This window comes from Gymnoscopelus microlampas, assembly GCF_963454915.1.
Source record: "Gymnoscopelus microlampas genome assembly, chromosome: 3".
NCBI classification, from domain to species: domain Eukaryota; kingdom Metazoa; phylum Chordata; class Actinopteri; order Myctophiformes; family Myctophidae; genus Gymnoscopelus; species Gymnoscopelus microlampas.
The window spans coordinates 52,658,157-52,682,247 of record NC_139940.1 but is presented as its reverse complement, the minus strand read 5'-3'; the positions used below and the strand labels follow the sequence as shown (position 1 = coordinate 52,682,247).

Below are 24,091 nucleotides of genomic sequence, written 5' to 3'. Positions count from 1 at the left end.
ACGCTTTTTTTTTGCAGATATACTAATTCTTCTCTTAAACATATTGACAAACTTATTAATTTAAGTTAAGCCAAATAACAGAAATATAGAAAAATAAGGGCTGTTCACACTGAGCACTATAACTACAGCATAATGATAACTACTGTATATTGTTCACATTGAATGATTTATAAAAGTCTATCTTTATAGTTATAGCGCTTGGTGTGAATGGCCCTTTAGATTGGATATGAATTTGTTGTTTGAGAATAAATTGTTTACAGTATGTGCTAAAGCCCATGAACAGATAAAAATAAAGAGCTGGAGAGACGCAGAGACCCCTGTTACTGAACAAACACTACTGAAATTATATCAGAATATAGAAATGTTCTATACAAAAGTTACTTACACCAGCTTGAAGAGATCAGTTTGGACATAACAGAAACAAAATGAAGACATCTAAAACCTTTATAAGCACCGACATCCCTCAATCTGATCACCCAATGTAGTGTGTAATAGTCAGGACAAGTCAGTTTGGTGTGTCATGGCCTTAAGGGCCACATTAGAGGTCTTCATGGGTCAAAACGTTTGGACTCATTCTGAAATGGACCTGAGGCTTTGTTACCCAAACCTGATATCCATAAATATATTTTTTAAATAGAGACCCGGTCATAGCTGTGGGAACTAGGGGTGCTGCAGCATCCCCTGAAAATAATCTATGAAAAAAAAAAATAATAATAATAATAATATAAATATTAAAAACATTTTTGCATAATGTGCCTGTTGTTGTTGGGGGATTTAGTGCAATATGTGTTCTGGAACCGAATGAACCGAATTAAAGTAACCAAAAAAAATATATATATATATGCGTGAGCGCACACGCTACGCATGCATGCACGTGCAGCGCATGCGCATACAGCACCCTTAACCTAAAACATATTCCCGCGACTATGGAGCCGGTCCTAAATGGACCAGATGATAATTAGACCTGGTCCGAAGCAGCCCCCGCGAAACTGACCTTAAAGGAGTAGTTCACCCAAAAAACGACGTATTTTCTATCAATCAAAAAACAATAAAATCTAGGTCTCAGGAAGAGCCTCCCGGCTCAAAACGTTACCAATAAAGAAATACCCACGATGGGAGCAGCATTCTGGTGTGCGGATTTTATAGTTTTTTCATGTTGAATTTTTGATCCAGCACCCGCCCAGCAGGACAGGATGTGTGCGCCTTCTGTCACTTTGTGAAACCTTTTTCATTTATTTTCTATTAATTGCACACCCAACATGAAGCCTTGAATTCATGGAGATTTTTTAGTTTTTGTCACATTCCTATACCAATAATTTGATGACCGGCAGAGGCTCAATTAGGTCTCCTGCTGAGTCTCCTACTGACCAATGACCCAGTCATCGAATTATTGGTATTATTGGAATTCAAGGCTTCATGGTGTGTGTTATTCATAGAAAAATATGTCATTTTCGGGGTGAGCAACTCCTTTAACGGGTCTTTGCCTGATCCTACCAGAGCTGACAGAGAGAGAGATTCTGGATGCATGAAAATAAACAACTATTCACGAGTAAGAGACCACACCTCTACTTAAGTTTCAGTCATTTATTAAAAAATAAATTAGTCCCTTTGTAGTTCTGGTCAGGAAGAAAAAGGTCATCATGGGTCCATGTGTTCCTAGAGGGAGGAAGAGGAAGAGACAGAGGAAGGGAGGGTGGGGGGTGAAACAGAATAAATAGGTAAGTCAAGCAAACAGGTGCATTTATAAATGATGGTGATCACAGGTGGAGGCAGGGTCAGTGAATACGGAGGTGATTGCAAAAGGGGAGTGGCTGAGATAAGCAGAGGGTAGAATTTCAGAATTTAAGTTGACCGCGTTTTCAACCCTCATTCTGGCAAGACTCACCCTTAGATACAACCTACCTGCCTTTGATTGGCTTTCAGAAAGAAAGGGACCCGCCCCCTTTCTACCACAAAGGAGGCGTGAGTGGCCAGGTTCAAATAACATAGAAAACCCAGCTCAAGCAGCAACTTTGATAAGTCAGTGTGTTAGAATTTGAGGATAGGTTTAGGCATAGTTGCACACAATGCCAGGAGGAAGTTGGACACAAGGAAGAACTAGCAATTACAGCGACTACTGGCCAATCACAGCGCGTCTTCACCGGGTCTTGTCAGGATGAGGGTGGTAAAAAGAATAACACACTGACCACAACTTCATTAGCAAATCTTGTAGTTTGACTCTATCATGCCCCCTTTCCTTCTCTCACTTTAGCAGGAGGTGTGGTGTGCAGTTGTTGGAAACACCACAACACACACTCTCTCCCCTCTGTGATAGATGCATTGCACAGACAGGGATTGTATACAGTAAGTAAAAGAACACCATAGTTATTAAAACATTGTCAACTTACCAGTTGTGTTTTTCCTTTTTGTGCTTATCCAAATGACACTACAATGGCTAGTCCGATGAAGATGGTACATAGTGTACGGTCATCTAAAAAAAAAACAGAAAAAAGAAAGAAAAAGAAACAAACTCCAACACCATCAGATGCAAGTGAAATTAATATAACTATACACGGTATTTTCAAAAAAATAACTATTCCCCAATGACACCAACAGAAAATGATACAGGAATTTGAACTTTTTTTTATAGAAACTGTAACCTTGATGGTCCTGCTCTAAGTGATTGTTAGATTAGTTATACTTACTTGGGACATTAATCCCTGTCTTGGTCCGACCCGCCAGAGAGACTGCAAAAATAGGTTGGGGAAAATGAAACTGAGACATCAGGTGTAGACATCAGGTGTAGGACAGAGCCTCAGCTCTGTCCTACACCTATAGTTAGTTACTCTTACTACTGTACACCTACATCTACTATGCATAATATCCATCTTCCTAATTTCCATGTCTCAAAGTGGTCATTCAATGTGAATGCTACATTGATTACCATGAAGTTGAATGAAGGCTTTCTCCCGGCTCTTCTGGCACGTCTGGCAGTAGGAGATGATGTAACATTGGTAACGGCCGTCATCGTAGAGCTCCACCTCTCGAAGCTTTAGTGAAAAGTTTCCTTTCTCCCGCGCTCCGACGAACTTTGTCCTGCTGGTGTAGTTGGTGTTTTGCATATCGTCATTCACCCCCTGTCCCCCCTGGTAAAGGTAGATAATATTTGGTTTCAGCTGGACCGTCTCCTTGGACCATTCCACCGTCACCTCGTTTCCTTTTACCGGTGTCAGGAGACAGGGGAGAATGACTTCATCACCGACTATTGACGTGACAACTGTATCTCCTAGTGCAAAACAAACAATGGATTGATACAGTTAATTAATGAGTAAATCATAGCCGAATGTCAATCAAAAGTCAGAGTTAAAGATCTTTTAAAAGACATAATTGGAATACTGCCACTATAGGGTGCTCTGGTAGATTTGGCACATACAGTATACTACTGTAGATTATGGCTGATAAAGAAGTATCTTTTTATGGCATGGATCTATAGATGGCTAGTCATCTATAAGATCCTGTCTGTGCGACCAGAGCCAACCCTGCAAACCACTGGACCAAAATCGTGCCACAATCTCTTGAGCACAAGTTTCACATATGTTTTTATACTTTTTGAAAGCATTCAACTTTTTAGAACTTAAAACACTTTTAAAATTATGTAAATTCTACATATTGCATCCATTTTTTTTCTTCCAGGGAGTATATACTGGGGAAAAGGGGCGAAAGGGGAAAGTTCAATTCTATTTTATAATATCACCCACAACACCCCCTAAATGGCAAAAACATAAAACTACTTCGATCTATTCAGCAATGCTCCCTCCTATTATATATATCATATATTATATATTATATATTATATATTATATATTATATATTATATCTAAAGGAACTCCCCAAACCACCGATCTCCCCCCGCTCCCTCCGCTCTGGATATTCCGCCACACTGAAACCCCCTATGACGAGGCTCTGCACTATAGGGGACCGGGCCTTCTGCTCAGCTGCTCCTCGGCTGTGGAATGCCCTCCCTGACCATCTGAGAGCACCACAGTCCGTTAACAAGGCATTTGCCTATTTTTTTCCCCCACGATTTTGTAACCCTTTTTCACCCAGTGCCAATTATCCAAGTGATCCTGGGCGCTACACTCCCCCCGCCAGCCTACGGAGCCCAGAGCCGAGCTCATGCCTCCTTCAATGCATGAGAGCCAACTGACCTTCTTGTCACCTGACAGGGGGGAGTTTATATTATTGTCATTGACAAATGGTCACATATTCCCTGTTGCAATTGATAAGAAATATTAAAAACATTTTAATTAGATACTTTAGATAGAACACTTACCTTCATTTTCACTGTTCTCCCCTTTGATCTTCCTGGCAGTCTGTAAAAAAAAAAAAAAGGAAGAAACACAGAGGAAACCAAGAGTTGAAGTTGAACCAAACTTTACTTAATAAAACGTTTTAATAAAAGTACACCTTCACAGAGTGATCAAACTAAACCCCCCCCCCCCAAAGGGACGGCTCCCAGATGTCCCTCCAGGCCACTCACACACCCTGCCACCTGCAACCACTCTGGCTAGAGGGACCGCCATAGACGCACCTCAGACACCAGGGGCACCACTCAGGACCACAGGCCTCGGGATGACAGGGGGTGGGACCTTCGGTGTGGCAGGGTAGTGAGGACAGGGAGGAGGAGATGCAAGGTCGCTGGGACATAGTGGAGCAGATGCCGTTGATCGCCTGCATCTCAGGCTGGCATAGGCACAGCAAGCCGACCGACCGGGCACAGACCTTGAGGGCTGGATGTCAGACGAAACCCTCTGGTGACAGACGTGCAGGTTGCCCTCCCATGTCAGCACAGGCAGACATTGAATTGTTGCGTCCTTCTCAGAGGAGCTCCCTGGTTGTGTGCTTCTAAAGCACTCATCCTCGCAAGCTAAAAAAACAAGGAAACTGTTTAGTCTGTCTAATCAAACCTTTACATCAGGGCTGGGAATTAATAAAATGTGTCTAATGATCAAGTTGAATGGTGAAAAAATTGCATTAAACTAAATGTGAATGAATTGACTATAGGCTATTTTTGATCATATTGTATTCTCTTTTCTTATAGAATGAAGACAGACACTGAGTTTGGCAAAGGTGTTCATTAATACACACTGTGAGAGGAATTAAGCTATCTACCACTTGTGGTCCAATGTGATGTTGATTGAGAGTGAGACCATCATTAGAATACACACGTGATAAATCATGTGTCCATTTAGCCAGCTATATGTTATTCATTCCTCTCCTGTGGCTACTTTCATTACAAACTCTCTCCTATCCTTCCCCTCCCGTCTGCTGTGATTTGTCAGGCTCCCAGTTGCGGTTTGCATCTAGCTCTGCCTGCACCCGCCATCCTCCCCTGCTGCCTGCTGCGGTCTGAGAAATAATCCAGGCTGGATATCATCCAGCTTCTTTTTGTCTCCCAGCTGTACAGTATGCTGTCTGAGCTTGGGAGGCAGTCCAACTCCCCGGGGAAAAGGGCTTCGCTCGATGGCGTGGTGTTCTGTGGAGTGAATCTCAGCAGGCTGGCAAGCAATGGAAGGAGCGAAGGCGGCTACCTTACTCTTCTTTGACACTGTAGTATATTGAAATAGCATAGTTCTAGCAATATTTAAGATGAACACACATAAGGACTCACATGGCCTGACTTGAACCACACAAAGAACAGATCTAGAAACACACATCCCCCACAGGATGCCACACACTGGATGCTCCTATGGTCAATGACTAACAGTGATCTAGGGCAACACATGGTTTTGTACTTACATACATGTATCCATACATAAACATATACCAGTATACTAATATACCAGTATCCATATTGTAATGCACTTACACTACAATGTAACCATGCACATTATTAATGAAGGCCTACTCTGGTCAGCCTTATAACTGATATTAGCTGAGTAGGTAGAGATTCCAGATTAGTGCAGGAACCTTAAAGCCTTTTCACCAGGAATAAAGGACACATTCCATGGGGTGTCCATGGGGTCCAGCTCTCATGGACCTTCTGACCTTAGTTGACCACTACATTGTCTTATCTAACTTATGTACAATGGACTCACACACACCCACCTAAAGTTAATTTAGCACACACACATTTACACACCGTTTTAGTATTTGTAAGACACGCACCTACGTGCACACTGAAGTGCATCCTCCCATGCCCATACACACACATAGGATACACACTGTTTGGACATCTAGATCTCAACACACACGCCTCGTGCACAATTCTATAGAAAACAGGGTATAAATATCAATGCTGTGTTTAACTCTGTCTCTTTCCTGCCGAAGCTGCCATGTGATGTTACCTCCTTATTTTCCTTAATAAAGTAACCAAGTAGAAGCCATGCCTGAGCTCTTTCATTCATCTCAATAAGGGCAAATAGTCTCACAGATTAAATGCACTTTACCACAACACCCCTCCCCCCTCCCTGACAGTCTGAAAAGGCAGTAGACCTAGCACACGTACAGATAATCGATTCCTTCTATAGCTGTCTTCATCACTAGCAGTTCTATTGCAAATAATAATAATAACTTAAAGGTAGAATAAGTGATTTTTTTTGGTCAAAATATGTGTCAAATATAGCTCTATATACTCATACTCATTGTTATTGCTATTGCTTGAGTGTTTGTTCAGTAACAGGAGTCTCCATGTCTCTTCAGCTCTTTTTTAAACAGGTCGGGATACCAGTTTTATCCAATCAGGATAGAGAACTCAGTCAGGATACAGATTAAACAAGTGAAATTGGAAGTGATGACACAAAGAGGAGACAAAATTGGAACTGGATCACTATCAAAATGAAGCTGATAAATGGGTACTCTCTCCTGATTGGCAGAAATGTTGTCACCTACCTGAAGATTTTTTCTGTTTATTAAAGAGCAGGAGAGACAGGGCCCTGTTACTGAAAAAAAAAACGACCTATAGCAATGATTACTGATGATTATCATAATATAGAGCTTTAACAAAACACTTTTTGTTTTAACCAAAACATATCACTTACCCTACCTTTAAATGGATGAATGACATCATCCCTTATTCCCTTCCCATGTCCCAGTAATGCGGTGCCTCTCTTGCCAAGTTTGAATTCATCTCAGCGTTTCTCACACATGCTCATATGATCCACGCTCATTATGAGCATGATTCCCCGCTCCTCCGCCGCTCACTATCTTCCTGTGTTCAACATCTGTAGTAGGCTAACAATTAAACCAAGTAATCTTCCTCCATGTGGTGTGGGATTCAGCAGGGAAAGTGATGGGATGCAATTATATGAAACCAGCTGAAACTTACCGAAAGGAATGCAAATATTGCAAATATCCAGAGGTAGTCTTTGAACATTGGTCTTCTGATGGATGGGATGGGAAATAGCTGCTGAAGTTTGTAATCCTCCTGTCCCAGCGGGCAAGGACTGACTGCGAGGAGAGAGCATGGAGCTGAATACATGTGTTTCTAGGCCGGTGCCCATTGGATGAGGGCCTGCAGCCAATAGCTGCAATCCCATCTGATGGGCAGGAAGTTGTATTTCAATGGGTTCAGGTATGGATGCAAAGAGCACCATCTGCTGGAAAGTAAGAACAGGCACAACATAGCCTTCGTCAGGGCAGTGGAAAAAACTCATTCCGAGCACAAGGTCTCAACTGGCCTGCTAGCCTCAGCTCATGACTTGCAGCTGAAAGTGGTTGTCAAAACACATTGCAAGGATGTCACTCAGGACATGCAGGTTTGGTCTTAACATCTGACTGTTCAAAGCAAATACCTCGAGCTGGTAGAGGCCTGTAGAGCCAATGGTTGGAGGGCCCACTGTGAGCCGATTGAGGCGGGCTGCATGGGATCCATGGAGGGATCCATTGGACACATGCCAGGGACGCTCACCCGATCACCCCTGGCTGGGTCGCCCAGGTGAGGACTAAACACCCTGCAATATATCCAATTTGTATAGCGTTTTTCTCAGTACTCAAAATCGCTTTACAAAAACAGAACAAACAAAAACAACTTTATTAAGAGCATAACTAGTTAAAAGGCTAAAAACTAAGCAAAAAGGGGATTAGAATTAGGTGTGAGTCTGAAATGGTGGGTTTAGTCTGAAGTGGTGGGTTTTGACCCTGTTTTCATCACTGATAATGTGTCCAACAGAAACAGAAATGGAGGGAGGGAGCGTGTGAGTGATTGAGTGAGTGAGTGAGTGAGTGAGTGAGTGAGTGAGTGAGTGAGTGAGTGAGTCACTGTGAGTGAGTGAGTGAGTGAGTGAGTGAGTGAGTGAGTGAGTGAGTGAGTGAGTGAGTGAGTGAGTGAGTGAGTGAGTGAGTGAGTGAGTGAGATAAGGGTTCCTGTACATCCAGGGGCCTGGATGTGAAACACTGAAGGCGCCACCCCAGTGGCCAAAGCTAGAACTGCAGACTCATAACTCTATGGCCACTCTAAACAACTCAATACCGACCCAATATGTCTACTTCCGGCAGACTTCCGGGTGCTTCCAAACGCCACTGAGCACTTTCATAGAAATGAATAGCTGGGGGCAGGGCAATCCGCCCTAGATATATTATAACTCTATGGTTACATCACACGAGTGGAAATGTAGAAAATGTCAAACTTGACGTTGAACTTAGGTGACCTTATGTGTTTCCATTAACCACATATATTTCTGTACTCAATCTACTCAACTATATGATGCCATTCCCTATTCGCACGCACGCACGCACGCACGCACGCACGCACGCACGCACGCACGCACGCACGCACGCACGCACACACACACACACACACACACACACACACAGTGAATGATCCCTGGTGGGTTAGGGCAGTTCTATGGGTGGGGGCAGCGCTTGTCAGCTAATGTTCATTGTTGAACATGAGGACTAGTACGGAGGGTGGGAGGCGCTACGTCCTCCCAGTGGGCCCTCCTCGAAGGTGAGCCAGTAGGGTGCAACAGCATTGGCAACATAGAGTGAGGAGAGGTAATTGGCACAATGACTAAATGTGGGGGTAAAATGGGTAAAAAGTATTGGCTTCTCTAAATAAAATAAAATTGGTTAAAATCATTTTTGTAGCAATGCCAATAATCAGTTCTGACAATTTACATCTGTGCACTATGCCAGGAAGAAGGGGCAGCATAATTGGAATTCCCTATGTATAGTTCCCCTCTAACTAATGGTACTGTACCAACACCTGCAAGGTATTGTGAGAACGCAGGCCATATTGACTTTGGTTTCTACATACAGTATGTATGCTACAATATAGCAGGAGCTAGCCCAAGGAGTGATCTATTCATAAAAAAAACAACCAGTGTTGCACATGGGCACTTAAAGGTAGCAGCAAGATTGCAATAGTGTATGATTTGTGTACATTTTATTGTCTTCATGTATCTCTGCTCAGTGCTTCCCCACCAAACACCCTTGAATTATGGTTGTCTCCTGAAACATATAGCTGCTTCTAGTTCTTTTCTGTGTGTGGTTTGGTGTTAGTGCACCAACTAGTGGTCATGAAGGTCTCAGGCGCATAAAGGCAGTGGTGTGGACTGTTAATGTGTCATTACGCAGTTAGACAGGATGGAGTTAACATCACTCTGCCTGCTGCTAGGTGAGTTGTCTGTGATGTGACACTAACATCACTGTGTTGTACTTTATGGAGCTGAGTTAGAATGTGACTTTATTCAAACAAGATAGAGGTCAATCAGACAAACTTTAGTTATAATGAACATTTTGTTTCATGTTTGGCGAAAGGGTCCAGATTAAAAGTAGGTAACGACAAAAGAAAGCAAAAAGACTGAAACAGACAGATAATAGAGAATAATAGAGTATAAAGAAAAAGGTGAAGATTCATTTCTGTTCAATATGAATTTTCTTCCAAGTGCTGCTAAAGAATGTTTATTTTTGGAACCAGGTCCATGGTTCCATAACAAGTTAGTTTGCAGTATCATCCTTTATCTCAGCAAACTATTTTCTCTGACCAGCAGTGAGCAATGTTAACAAGTCTGATGAAGTGTCTGTGTGTGTGTGTGTGTGTGTGTGTGTGTGTGTGTGTGTGTGTGTGTGTGTGTGTGTGTGTGTGTGTGTGCGCGTGCGTGCGTGCGCGCGCGCGTGCGTGCGTGCGTGTGTGTGTTTGTTTGTGTGTGCGTGTACGTATGTGTGCATTATGAAATGTTTCCATTTTACATTTTAAAGAACGTATTTCTTTCTTTCTCTCTTCCTCTCCCTGTCGACCTCTCTTCCTGTATACTCTTTTTCTCTGCCCCCCCCCCCCTCGCTACAGCATCTCTCAGAATCAGTCCAGACAGAGCTCAGTTCTTTCAATATGAGTCTGTGTCTCTGAGCTGTGAGCAGGTGCAGCCCGAGAGGAACAGCTCTTACGCTGGGTGGGGGGTGAGGAGGCGCGCCTCCAAGAGGAGGAGATGGAGGAGAGAGGGCCTGAACATCTGCTCCTTCAGACAGGGAGGAGGTCTCTCCTCCTCCTGTTTCATCGGAACAGTCTACCCATCAGACAGCGGAGCGTACTGGTGTGAGTGTGGAGAGAGAAGGAGCCCGGCTGTTAACCTCACTGTCACTGGTAAGGACGTGTGTGTGTGTGTGTGTGTGTGTGTGTGTGTGTGTGCGTGCGTGCGTGCGTGCGTGCGTGCGTGCGTGCGTGCGTGCGTGCGTGCGTGCGTGCGTGCATGTGTTTTTAAAAGAACATGACCCAGCTCAGACACAGCGTTGTCCAAGGCTGAACCAGAACAACAAATCATTTTATATTCTGGTATCTGTTCCTCTTCTTCCCCAGACGGTGACGTGATCCTGGACAGCCCTGCACTTCCTGTGACAGAGGGAAGTGATGTCACTCTGCACTGCCGGTACAGAGACGAGACAACTGATAATCCATCCTCTGGCCTCCCAGCTGATTTCTATAAAGACGGACTCCTCGTCAGCACTGAGTCTACAGGACAGCTGACCATCCACCATGTCTCCAAGTCTGATGAAGGATTCTACAAGTGTAACATCTCCGACATCGGAGAGTCACCAGAGAGCTGGATGGATGTGAGAGGTGAGATGAAACACTGGTCTATAGGTCCATGTTTAACATGAGGTGGGACAGCTGTGAATGACGCTTTTAGATTTGAAATGTTATAATCTTCAATAATCTTCAATAATTCTATATTATGTATAAATACATACATACATACATACATACATACATACATACATACATACATACATGCATGCATGCATACATACATACATACATACATACATACATACATACATACATACATACATACATACATACATACATACATACATACATACATACATACATACATACATACATACATACATACATACATACATACATACATACATACATACATGCATACCTACATACACGCTCTAACTCAAGTGAATGATCCATATCACAACTATAACAAACAATATCAGAAGGGATCACTTTCAGAGCGATTTGATGAACTACATAAACCCTGACATTCAGACAAAACCCCATCCATATTCACACAGTGTTCAACAAGTCATGTTTATCATACCAGTAACTCACGTTCAACACATCATGTTGGGACATGATAGGGTCTCTGCATGGGGGTAACAAGTGAATGAATAACAAGTTTATTTGTTTGTTTGTTTGTTAGATACAGCAGTAACAAGTCACCAATAACTATTTTGGAGCATGCGGTGCATGCTTCACACTACTGTTGACAGAACCTTATCTTTCATCAGTATAGATGCTCACCATCATTGTAATTATCATTCTTTGTGTGCGCGGCCTTTAAGAGATGTTGTCTTTCTTCTCTGCAGTTATAGCAGTTTCTCCAACTGCAACATCCACTTCCTCAGCGCCTCCATCATCCGCAGCCCGCCTCATGCCTCTGCCTGGACTGGTCCTTCATCTAGTGGCCTTCATTCCCTACCTGGTGTCCACCATCCTGGTGGTATCCATATACAGAGACAGAGCTAGAGGTAAGAGACACATGTACAGTACAAACACACACCTTAACCTGTGTCCAGGAGCTCATGTTTTATTGTCTCCGCCAAGCCGAAAGGCACGGCGAGAGAGAGTATTTTTTGCACCCTGTCTGTCCGTCCGTCCGTACGTCAGTCCGTCCGTCTGTGGACAGCTAATCTCCGGCACCATTGGCTTGATCGCAGCGAAACTGTGCACACACACTCGCTGGATGCCAATTCAGAACCTCTGCCCCAGATTATTCACGTGGGCCTGTTATAGCCCGAACAGGAGGCCACTTTCAAGCTATCAAGCTATTAACAATGTCAGCCTGTTTGGATATAGGATCCCTTTCGGCTATTATCTTCTTGATTATAGCCTAATATTGTTGTGCTCATAATCCTACAGTATATGCAAACGTGCATGGGGATTAACTTGACTATGATTCTCAAAATAATAAATACACATGATAAAATATGCTATACGTCTCCAAAGCGCAGCTTTGCTTAATGAAGTGAGTCTAATATAGCCACCACTATAGCTATATTATCAACACTCTCTCTCTCTCTCTCTCTCTCTCTCTCTCTCTCTCTCTCTCTCTCTCTCTCTCTCTCTCTCCTACTACAGCTACAGCCAGTGCAGAGAGGATGGAGGTAGCCGTGTAGCCAATCAGAAGTGTTGAAGGTGATAGTTCAGCATGCACACGACTGCATGTAGACGTGTAGACGTGCAGCTTGGAAATCACATGCACATGCACACGCACACGCACACACGCACACACACACACACACACACACACACACACACACACACACACACACACACACACACACACACACACACACACACACACACACACACACACACACACAACACACACACACACACACACACACACTCCTATGGGGAATCATAAGAGGTTATTTGTTATTGTTTACCTGTAAGGTTGGTGGTATAGGAGCGTATATTAATTGTATTATAATGAAATACATACTGTAAATACTGTAAATGTGTTAAGACTGTAATGTTGTGTCGACTTTGGTCAAAATGTGTGAAAAATTTACATTTGCTTTGCTAGGTGCGAGAATAGAGGGAAGGAAGGAAGCTACAGTGGTGTGTGTGTGTGTGTGTGTGTGTGTGTGTGTGTGTGTGTGTGTGTGTGTGTGTGTGTGTGTGTGTGTGTGTGTGTGTGTGTGTGTGTGTGTGTGTGTGTGTGTGTGTGTGTGTGTGTGTGCGTTTGTATGTCTGCGTGTGTGTGTGTGTGTGTGTGTGTGTGTGTGTGTGTGTGTGTGTGTGTGTGTGTGTGTGTGTGTGTGTGTGTGTGTGTGTGTGTGTGTGTGTGTGTATGTGTGTGTGTGTGTGTGCGTTTGTATGTCTGCGTGCGTGCGTGCGTGCGTGCGTGCGTGCGTGCGTGCGTGCGTGTCTGTGTGTGTGTGTGTGTGTGTGTGTGTGTGTGTGTGTGTGTGTACGTGCGCGTGCGTCCGGCGTGCGTGTGTGCACACTTAAGTCTGTGCCAAAATGTACAGGAAATCTTTACTCCTGTCTGTAAACATTCAGCATTATTAATCATCATAAGATAGGTAGCTATAGATACTAGATAGATCTTTATTTTTCTATTACTTGCATAATGTGAATAGTGTTTTAATAAAGCTATTTGTAAGCAACCTTCTCTGTTCATGAAATACATAATTCCAGTGGTGGAAAGTTGTACATTTATTCAAGTAGACAGTAGTAAGTTTGAGGTACTTTTACTTTACTCAATTTTTCAATGCTTTATTTATACTTCTTCTACTCTACTACAATCTATTTGTATGACTATACGCTACAATGATTTGATAGCTTTAGTTACAAGTTACTTTTCAGATTTAAATTATCAATACAAAACATACAGAGCCACTCAATCCCTATTTTATAATTTGGCTATTAGAAAAGATTTGGACAAAAAGTGAGCATAATTTCAAACTTTAAGCATAATTTGATGGCATCACTTTTGTGCTTTTGAATACAGACCTAAAAAAAAAGTGAGTGCTTCTTCGTAACTGTGTAGGTGTAATGTTAGTCAGAAAAGGACAGGAAGTAACATCAACAAAACCACAACATCACATATGAACAAAAAATAACTCTTGTGGTTAGATGATACAGAAGAAACATTCTCTAAGCTCACAATCAGAAACCTGTTATCTCCATATTTAAACTTTTTTTCTCCGATTTATGCCCTACAAGAGTGTCACACAAAAGTGGCCGATCTATACACCACGCGTTACGATGCGACACGTGAACTTGTAGATTGTCTATTTTAATTTTTCCGCATGAATTCAGGAACCATTGTAAAGTTATCAAATAATATTCTTATCTTATATAGAACTTGAGACATTCTCAGATGTTTCCTCTTCCACTATTTTAAATCTATAGTCAAGGATACTATGGTCAAAAGATACTCACTGCATTTATTACAACTTGTACAAACAGCATATGAACAGAATGTTAGGCTTCACACTGGCAGGGAAAATGTTTAATCTGCAACACAATTTTATACAACATAGTGGGGGTCCCTGCTTCATCTTTCTCTCAGCTGAGGGGTCCTTGGCTGGAAAAAACATTGAAGATTAGACTAGACCCCATGGTGTAGTTGAATGTAGCTGATGTGTGCCACACTCTATTAGCTGTCACATGGTGGTTGAGTATAGTGTCAAAAGCCACCTTCTGTAAACCCCCTTCCAAGTTATGAGGATGTGATGATGGGTGATGTCACCTAAACATCGGGCTTCTCTACACTGACATGAGTACATTAGACGGAATGTGGTTGAACAGAAAACAATTACCTCAAATGACTGTTTTTTCACTTCCTTTCAGCCTGAACACTGTTACTCTTTCCCTTTTGTTGATGATAATGGCTTTTTATTCTGTGTGTGACACCAATGACAATGATGACAGAGCCATCATCAAGGATTTAACCAAATCGACTCTACCCAGATCCAGTTCTACTGCGTGTAAGGCAGGCTTGTCCTCTTTAATGGCAATAGAAAACAATTTGACATGTTGCACAGTTAAGCCACTTTTTTTGTACAGCTAATGATCTCACGGATTCCCCACTAATGTCAACCACCTTGCAGGAAGACAGCTTAAAGTGAATAGGTACGTATAGTTTAAATGTCTGTAAATCCCCTCTTACTCCACCTGGTTATCTCTGCCAGGCTGGACAGCCAAAGGTCAATGATTATGTTTTTGTCCCTGTTGGTCTGTTTGTCTGTTTGTTTCTGTCTGTGAGCAGCTAATCTCCGGCACCGATCGACCGATCATCAGCGCTTATGGGATTCACCTGGGCCCAGAGCATCCCGTAGCACATATAAGCAGTAAGCACCATTCAGTCATGTCTCTGTATGTCATTCAGGACTGCACTTCTCTTGTTTAGTGTGCTGTTTATTTGGTTCTCCACACCTGAGTCTGACTGGTAAAGAGAAGTTGCTGGTTCGCCCCACGGTCTGCCCAGTGTACGTGTCCCTGAGCAAGACACTTATCCCCTGTAGGCTCCTCCCCTGCTGTTTACTAGCAACTCCTCCTCCTAATAGTTAGGATGGGTTTTAATTGTGCCCACTGTTCCTAATAGTTAGGATGGGTATTAATCATGTCCACTGTTCCTAATACTTAGGATGGGTTTTAATTGTGCCCACTGCTCCTAATAGGAAGGATAAAATACAGACAACAAATATTGCTGTGCAAATGTACAATAACAAATACACCAACAACAATAACAATATCACATAAAGAAAATAAATGTTGCACAAAAACAATAAAGGTATAGTGCAATGAAGAAATAAAAACTAAAATGAGAAAAAATGCATTTTGTTCCGATTAATATGTAACTGAAGTGCAAAAATAAACAGTTTTTTTTTTAAATGTCATTATATATTGAAAATAACATAACTCCATTGGAGTTTCTCCCCTGACAACGGTTAAACTAGACACGATTAATACTTTTAAAAACGTAATACAGTAGTTATTTTTAACGGTGACTGCCGTGAGCTTGTAGATCTGCTATTTCCACAGTTTTTGCACAACACTGTTGTGCTGTGAAGTATAAAATAACACTGGAAGTGGATGACTGATGATATATTAAAAGAAAATAAACACGCTTCTTGATGATTGGATTAATCGATAAGATAATAGTTTGATGGTTGCAGCCCTAGTCTGCAGCCTCTATAAGTGAAGAGTAATGTGCTGTGGCGGCCTCTGTACTGTAGACCACTGTAGGAAAATCTAGCTTCTTCCCCATCTGACAGAGGATGGCAATACCCAGCCCTGAGTCCACCATCTAGAAGAGACAGAGAGACAGAGTTACATGATGTCAATACAGTCCTGAGTCAACCATCTAGCAACACATTCTCACAGATACTGTAGGCGTCAGTTATTGCTGCTCTGTCATTTTCACTCCCTAATGCGTCACTATAGGACTGCAAAAACTACAATGCACGTATTAGAGCTTCAAATACTACTCGAATCAAGGGATTGGCCAGCTGCCAATTAAGGTGGCTAACCTGGTAGCAGTGCTTATAGCTAATAATTGCAACCTCCCGTGATTGAGTTCCACTGTGGGTGAGACTTCTTTTTCTCTCGACTTTTTTTTTGTCTCTCTCGGCACAGTTTTTGTGTGGTTAGGGTTAGGGTTAGGCTGAGGTATATTTTGTGAGGTTAGGGTTAGGTTTAGGCATAGCTTTGTCAACATGCGACATCACCGTGGTGTCCCATCATGTCAAAACTTGACGTTTCAGGACTACTGACAGAGCGGCAAAATGTGACGCCTTGGGAGTGAGAACGGGTTGCCAGAAGAGACAGAGAAAGACATTTACATTATGGTAACACCCAGCCCTGAGTCCAACATCTAGAAGAGACAGAGAGAGAGTCAGAGTTACAGTTAGGGTTGCCAACCGTCCCTTGAAACAAGGAATTGTCCTTTATTTGGAAACGGAAAGACTCTGTTCAAGTAGCTCATATCTTTTGAGCTCACCTATTTCGCATCAAGACTGAAGACTTGTGATACAATCAAACATATTTTATTGGACAGGAACTGGCATTAGTGACTTGTGAAAAATACTATTGATACAACACAAATCCTTCCTAGTGTGGAGATAACAGGAGAGAGAGAGAGAGAGAGAGAGAGAGAGAGAGAGAGAGAGAGAGAGAGAGAGAGAGAGAGAGAGAGAGAGAGAGAGAGAGAGAGCAAGTCTGAGCACTAGATACAGAATGAGATGTATCTGAAAGAGAGACAGACAGACAGACAGACAGACAGACAGACAGACAGACAGACAGACAGACAGACAGACAGACAGACAGACAGACAGACAGACAGACAGATTCCTACCCAGAGCAGCATGAGTCCCAGTGATGTTGCAATCAGTATATCAATGGCCTGTGTCACTGCGGACATAATCATCGGAATGCATGGCTGAAAAAGACAAAATTACATTGACACTTTATCTTATATTAAAATTGCCTAGTGGGCGGGCGGACGGACGGACGGACGGACGGACGGTGGATGTCACAAAGTAATGGACCCCTAGTCCAGGGTCTGCAATCAGAATAGCCACACCACTGAGCTTTATAATGCATTATGACCAGCACTTATAATACGTTATAAAATTGTATAAGTTGTCAAACATGATTATAAACATTAATAACAAGTGTTATGGTGTGTTATAGGCACATTATGGTGCATGATAATGTGCTTATAATGCATTATAGACCTGACCTTTAAGTAAAGAGTTACCGAAATGTCTTATATGGCGTATCAGTGTTTTGTTGACTTTGGGAAGGTTGAGCTAAATCTGCAAAATGCCACTACAAAAGCAATTGAATCACCTGACTCAATGGTTGTGGTCAGTGAATGGACACTGTCTACATTTATGTCACTTGAGGGCAGTGGTGTAAAGTAACTAAATACATGTACTCAAGTACTGTACTTAGGTGCAATTTTGAGGTATTGCTTTATTCAGTATTTACTATTTTCAATACTTTTACTTCTATTCCACTACATCTCAGAGTACTTGTTACTCCATTATTATTACAAAACATGAAGTAACCACTTCAGCCCTATATATTCAGCCATTTGAAAATAGCCGATCTACAAGCTCACAATGCGTCGCGATGTGACACATTGTGATCTTGTAGATCTGCTATTTTCTAAAGATTTTTACACATTTTATATAACAAAAATTAAAAAAAAGATTATGAATAGTAGCCTAATCCAGGTGTAAGACCATTGTGTTTGTATTGTGTTATAGGTATAATGCATAGTTTTCTAATATGCATTTCGGGGTTTTTGGGGGGTTTGACTCCCACAATATTTTAATCTCTGGGAGTTGGGAACCCTAACCTTGCCATACCTTAGCTTTTGCTGAACTGAAGCCACTGCTTGAATTCAGGGACATTCCCATCAAATCATGAATTCAAGGCTTCATGGGGTGAGCAATTGATAGGATTTTTTTTTGGGGTGAGGTATCCAAGTTAACCAATAATGTTCTTAAACAATTGACATGGCTACACATACAGTATATGACTAGATTCTGATAACATGTGAAGTATGTCTCCACCTATTGGACAATTTGTGTAGCTTAATTATGCATCATAATTATGCATCATAATGAAAAACCCAGTATCTTATAAAACTGTGTGTCCTATTGTATTGTACCTCCTTATAAATCATGACGCTCACACCAGTGCTCTGCTCATATAGACTGCTGTTCTTAGGGGCCGGCACCTGCAACAAGCATGAGAAGGAAGGAAGGTATAAGACAGAAAGAAAGAAAGAAAGAAAGAAAGAAAGAAAGAAAGAAAGAAAGAAAGAAAGAAAGAAAGAAAGAAAGAAAACATTAGTAAACATTACATAGCCTGCCTTCCCTGAGTTCCATGTACAGTTGTTTGTTGTTTTGCTATTTTAGCATGTCTAGCATGTTGTGTAAATGTATTTATTATTGATATCATTTTTTTCTGTACATGTCTCTGAACTTGCCGGAAGCACTTGTCAGTTTGTTAATGCTGCACTATGTGACTTTCCTGTTCTACCCCGAATTTCAACCCGGTGATGAAATGTTTACCACTGAGCTAATATACTGTAGAGCCTGCGAGTGCCCATGTGCCTGCTTGCTCAGGGGAGAAACCTTCAGGTCAAAATTTGTGTCAAACCAGAAACAGGATGGTGTCAAAGGTCGTGTCCAACCTAGACACAGGATCTACATGTCTCAATAGAAGAGCAGGGAGACCAAATACAACCACCCCAAAGTTATATTGTATTTATAATTTACAATTTATGGCATACAGATTGGACAAAATAACATTTCATTCACACACACGCACGCACACACACACACACACACACACACACACACACACACACACACACACACACACACACACACACACACACACACGTTTGTATTACTATACTTGAGAGGACATCAACACGTTAGGACAGCCGTGTTATGAATGCCATTTAAAAATAATAATTGCCATTTTAACCGTAAGCCTAAAGCCGAAAAACAGCAGATCTATAAGATCACAACGCGTCGCCTGAACGCCGCGCTGCGACGCGTTGTGAGCTTATAGATCTGCTACGGTGCATGACACTGGCGCGCAACTAAGTATAAATCATGTTGAACTCTAATTCCAATCCCTAAACCTAACCTCTAAATGTCTAATCCTGACCTGAATGTTTTTCTAATTGTAAACGTATCTCTCTAAAAAAAAATGTTTAACTAACAACCATTTGTCTTGTGAGGACCAGGAAAACGGTCCTCACAATGTATATTTCTTCAAATTCTAGTACACTTGGTCCTCGCAAGTATAGTAACACAAACACACACACACACACACACACACACACACACACACACACACAGGTTTTTATTACTATACAGACATCAACATTTTAGGACGGCAATTTTATGAATGCCATTTTCGCAATGATTGGCGCCGTAAGCCTAAAGCCGAAAAAGAGCAGATCTACAAGCTACTTTAAGTTGCTCTGAATAAAGAGCGTCTGCTAACTGCTTAAATTGTAAATTTGTTTATTTATTGTACATGAGTCGAGTGCAGTCTAGCCAACACCAACTCGGGACTTCTGAATCGCTGCCCTCCATACTCTCCTGTCTAATACCAGAGTCTTGAGCTCTGCAGTGTTGTTAGCTCCGCTGTCACGCCACTGTGCGTCTACATAGGAGGTGCGCCTCTTATTAGAGGTCCACGTTTCTGATGTGGTCCTCTCATGTGACCAAGTCACCAAGTGACATTCATAGCATTCCTGTGTAGACTCCATCCAGGACCCTTCCTGTTGTGCTGTGAGCGTCCATGCCTCGGCCCCATACAGCAGCACCGACTCCACTGTCCTCCGTGTTAACTGCCATTACTTTGGTTGTCTTGAGCCCTAATCCCTAATCCTCATTAAGGTTTCAACTGTATGCTAAAACTCTTCAAATAAACTAAACTACTACTCACACATTCACTCAGGGGCTTCTTGGTGCAGAGGCAGGACTCGGGGATGTCGTAGCCCCAGTCCTCGTGGCCCCTCTCCAGTCCACAGCAGCCCAACTGGAAGACACACAGGGACAGAGCAGACAGTCCCACCCATATATCAGTTTGGCTGGTATAGCCTATGCGCCATTATATTACCTTTTTATTATTTTTACGGCATCAATATCGTCAATTGTGCAGCCACTATGGAAAGAAAGAAAGAAAGAGAGAAAGAAAGATGGAACATAGACACAAGATTTCTATCCGATCAAATAATCCAATCAAATCAGACCCCCCCCCCACACACACACACACACACGCACGCACGCACCCACCCACCCACTCACACACACACCCAGGAACAGAAACATACTGTACGTCTACATAAAGATATGACAACCTACATAGTCCTGTGCATTGTACAATATGGTTTTTCCACCACTGCTGGCATTGCTGAGCGGTGTTAGGGCCTGACTCAACAGGTTGATGCCCTCTACAGCCTGCAGAGAAAAAAAAAAAAAAAACATTTATGTATGCATGTATGCATGTATGCGTGCGTGCGTGCGTGCGTGAGTGTGTGCGTGCGTGCGTGCGTACGTGCGTGCGTGTGTATGCATGTGTGTGTAACAATGTGAACAGTACCGTGTGTCGAGCCGGCATCTCTATCAGGAAGTCCACAAACAAGATGGAACTGATCAGGGTCATTCCGACTGTGAACTAAATCACACACGCACACACACACACACACACACACACACACACACACACACACACACACACACACACACACACACACACACACACACACACACACACACACACACACACACACACACACACACACACGTGCACATCACGGAAACGGAAGTGAACTTCAAAAACAGACCTAACAGTACATTTTGTTTATACATATATTAAATTATACTGCACAAAATGTACACAAATATCACACATACACACATCGGCACAGACATTGCCCCATCTGACATGCCTTAAATTAGTGACACCAGAGTGAAGATGGATCTTTGCGTGCCAAGATCCATCATAATCATGTTATAATCATGTTGTAAGGTTCCCAGTTCGATCCCGGGCTCCACCAGGGTTAGTGTCAAAGTGTCCTTGAGCAAGACATTGAACCCCTAATTGCTCCCGATGAGCAGGTTGGTGCCTTGCATGGTTTCCTCCGCCATCGGTGTGTGAGTGTGTGTGAATGGGTGAATGTAATGCACAATCAATGTAAAGCGCTTTCGATAAAAGCGCTATATAAATGCACCATTTACCATTTATAAACCCATACTGTATGTAGGCTCTGGCTTCAGTCAATAGGCTCTATGCACAGCAGCCATATTGGACAGAAATTGGGCTCCTTCCTTGCTTCCTTCACAGGTGTTACCAATGACACTATGGACCATGGACACAAATGGAACCATGGACCCGGGAGGGTCCATTTGGTTCCATTTGTACACTCTCAGAGTTACACCCTCTGAAGGAACCATGAGGGTCCCTGGACCACACTTTGAGACCCACTAGTATTTCTAGTGAGCCAACAGGCACAATATCAGCACCCTGACTCTGTTTGACCAGAATGGAACAGAGCCTTCATTAGTATCATTGGTAACACCCGTGAAGGAATTAAGAAGAGGCCCAATTTTTCTCCAAAATGGCTGCTGTGCATAGAGCCTATCAATGTATAACAGGCCGAGGCAACAGAACCACGTTGTGTCAACTAGGGTTGGCATTCGGTTCCGTCACATTTGGAACCGTTTCCGGAACCGGTTTCTCTCAGAGCTGGTTGTGTGGACTTCACGTTTGATATACAATTACAATACTGGTGGTTCTCTAACGTTTGAATTTCAAGGACCACCATGACTCTGAAAGTGTACAAATGGAACCAAATGGACCCATTTGTACACTCTCAGTGTTACAGATCTGTAAAGGTCAATTTGGAACCCCCTCAAGTGTACAGAGGGTCCCTGGACTTCACTTTGAGAACCACTACAACAATAAGTATGCAATAATGTATATTATGATTGAAATTGTTTTCATCCTAAATGATATTGAAGGGAAACATTGTATAGATTTCTTTAAAGGGCAAGACCACTTTGGTAGAGGTTTGGGTTGTGTGGTTACCTTGTCATGATGTAACTCCAAAGGTGGACAAGAAATAAAAAATAATTACTCCATTCATTAGAAATTGATCATTCTAAATATGCTCTTCATTGACTTACATTGTAAGGTGAAACAGCTCTCAAAGTCACTCTTTCAGCCCGTAAACGAACACAAACAAAGCTGATTCAGACGATATAGAGCATCACCAAACCCAGTACTGTTTTTAATCAGCTTTGTTTGTGTTCGTTTACGGGCTGAAGGAGTGACTTTGAGAGCTGTTTCACTGTACAATGTCAATGAGGAGCATATTTTGAATTATCAATTTCTAATCAATGGAGCAATTATTTGTAATTTCTTGTCCACCTTTGGAGTTACATCATGGCAAGGTAACTACACAACCCAAACCTCTACCAAAGTGGTCTTTCCCTTTAAATATAGGAATCGTTAAAGGAAACCGCTATGGAATCAGACCGTTGAGATGGGCCGTACCGCTGAGGAACCGGAATCGTTGAAATCCTAAAGGATCCCAACCCTATAGTGTCAACTGGTTTGGCCGAAAGAGAGAAAAGGTGCATGTTTGTGACACTTACTAGTATGAGAGGCCATTTCCTCTCTTTGCAGACGCCATACAGACCGATGATGCACAACAGTAAGGTGATGATGCCCACAGCGTAGAGGATCGATATCCCAGTGATAATTGAGGGCTCATCCATCTGGGGTTGAGATATTAAAACAAAAATAATTCAGCTATCTGTCCAGACTAGAGATTAAAGTCTTAAATTAGCTATAAAATTGCTAATCTGCAATGTTTTAATAGCCAAAGAAATCTTAAAATGACACAGATTGAATGGGTTAAAATGAAAGGGAACGTGTGTTTCTCATCCTCACTAACACATCAGCTGATACAGTATCTTTCACGTTCATGTGCAGTAACTTTTGGACTTGTTTGGAGTGATTAAACACAGCATTCCTCTAAAGGTCTGTTTGTCTTTGTCATCTGGTAATCATTGGCAGTAATCAATTGAGCAAACAAAGACAGGTTGTGCTTATGCAAAACAAAAAAAAAGCTATAGCAGCTTTTCAAGAACCCTGTATGTGGTTACCTACAGTAGCTGACCCCTTTATTGTACTTCTTGTACACTTGTACACTTTGTATACTTATCACTGCTATTATTATCTAGTCTAGTGGTTGCTACATTAGCTGTATTGTCCTCTTTTATGTATCTGGCTTTTGCTTTTCTTTTTTCCTTACTGCTGTACTGCTAGTGGCAAGTGAATTTCCCCTGTGAGATCAATAGAGGTCTATCTAAGGTTCAGTGTGTTTATTGACAAGGACATATATAGGATACAGCAGCATTACACTGTAGTCAATGAAAATGTTGTACTGTACTTCCACTTTCCTCAAGAGTGTGGATAACGGTAAGATGGTAATAGTAATAATATGGATAAGAAAAGGATATTAACCTATAACGCAAAACAGCCATACACATAGGCAATGTCGAAGAATCCTGAGATGTGAACGTTTATATGAACTCA

The 24,091-nt window shown here is 42.2% G+C and overlaps 3 protein-coding genes across 3 annotated transcripts; 1 reads left to right on the top strand and 2 right to left on the bottom strand.

Moving 5' to 3' along the window:
- Window positions 1-1,569: 1,569 nt before the first annotated feature.
- On the bottom strand, window positions 1,570-7,417 carry LOC311041574 (butyrophilin-like protein 10). The gene is made up of 6 exons (XM_084051997.1): window positions 7,307-7,417; window positions 4,313-4,352; window positions 2,924-3,265; window positions 2,685-2,726; window positions 2,388-2,470; window positions 1,570-1,656 (listed from the first exon to the last, which is right to left on the bottom strand). The coding sequence occupies exons 1-5, from the start codon at window positions 7,352-7,354 to the stop codon at window positions 2,412-2,414; spliced, it is 531 nt and encodes a 176-aa protein (XP_083908123.1). The 5' UTR covers window positions 7,355-7,417; the 3' UTR covers window positions 1,570-1,656; window positions 2,388-2,411.
- A 2,147-nt stretch (window positions 7,418-9,564) lies between these two features.
- On the top strand, window positions 9,565-12,747 carry LOC311041908 (sialoadhesin-like; the record flags this gene model as incomplete). Its single annotated transcript, XM_084052391.1, has 5 exons — window positions 9,565-9,595; window positions 10,268-10,561; window positions 10,775-11,035; window positions 11,800-11,961; window positions 12,572-12,747. The coding sequence occupies 5 exons, from the start codon at window positions 9,565-9,567 to the stop codon at window positions 12,607-12,609; spliced, it is 786 nt and encodes a 261-aa protein (XP_083908517.1). The 3' UTR covers window positions 12,610-12,747.
- A 3,226-nt stretch (window positions 12,748-15,973) lies between these two features.
- Window positions 15,974-21,151, bottom strand: LOC311041907 (uncharacterized protein; the record flags this gene model as incomplete). The annotated part of the gene is made up of 6 exons (XM_084052390.1): window positions 15,974-16,256; window positions 17,304-17,387; window positions 18,630-18,698; window positions 20,432-20,524; window positions 20,851-20,946; window positions 21,089-21,151. The coding sequence occupies 6 exons, from the start codon at window positions 21,149-21,151 to the stop codon at window positions 16,128-16,130; spliced, it is 534 nt and encodes a 177-aa protein (XP_083908516.1). The 3' UTR covers window positions 15,974-16,127.
- Window positions 21,152-24,091: the final 2,940 nt, after the last annotated feature.

Excerpts from the sequence above, each read along its gene's own strand:
- LOC311041574 (XM_084051997.1), bottom strand. The coding sequence starts at position 7,354 with ATGTTCAAAGACTACCTCTGGATATTTGCAATATTTGCATTCCTTTCG. Across the intron at positions 4,353-7,306 it reads CAATATTTGCATTCCTTTCG|ACTGCCAGGAAGATCAAAGG; the intron begins GTAAGTTTCAGC and ends TTTTTTTTACAG. Across the intron at positions 2,727-2,923 it reads AGCCTTCATTCAACTTCATG|TCTCTCTGGCGGGTCGGACC; the intron begins GTAATCAATGTA and ends CTATTTTTGCAG.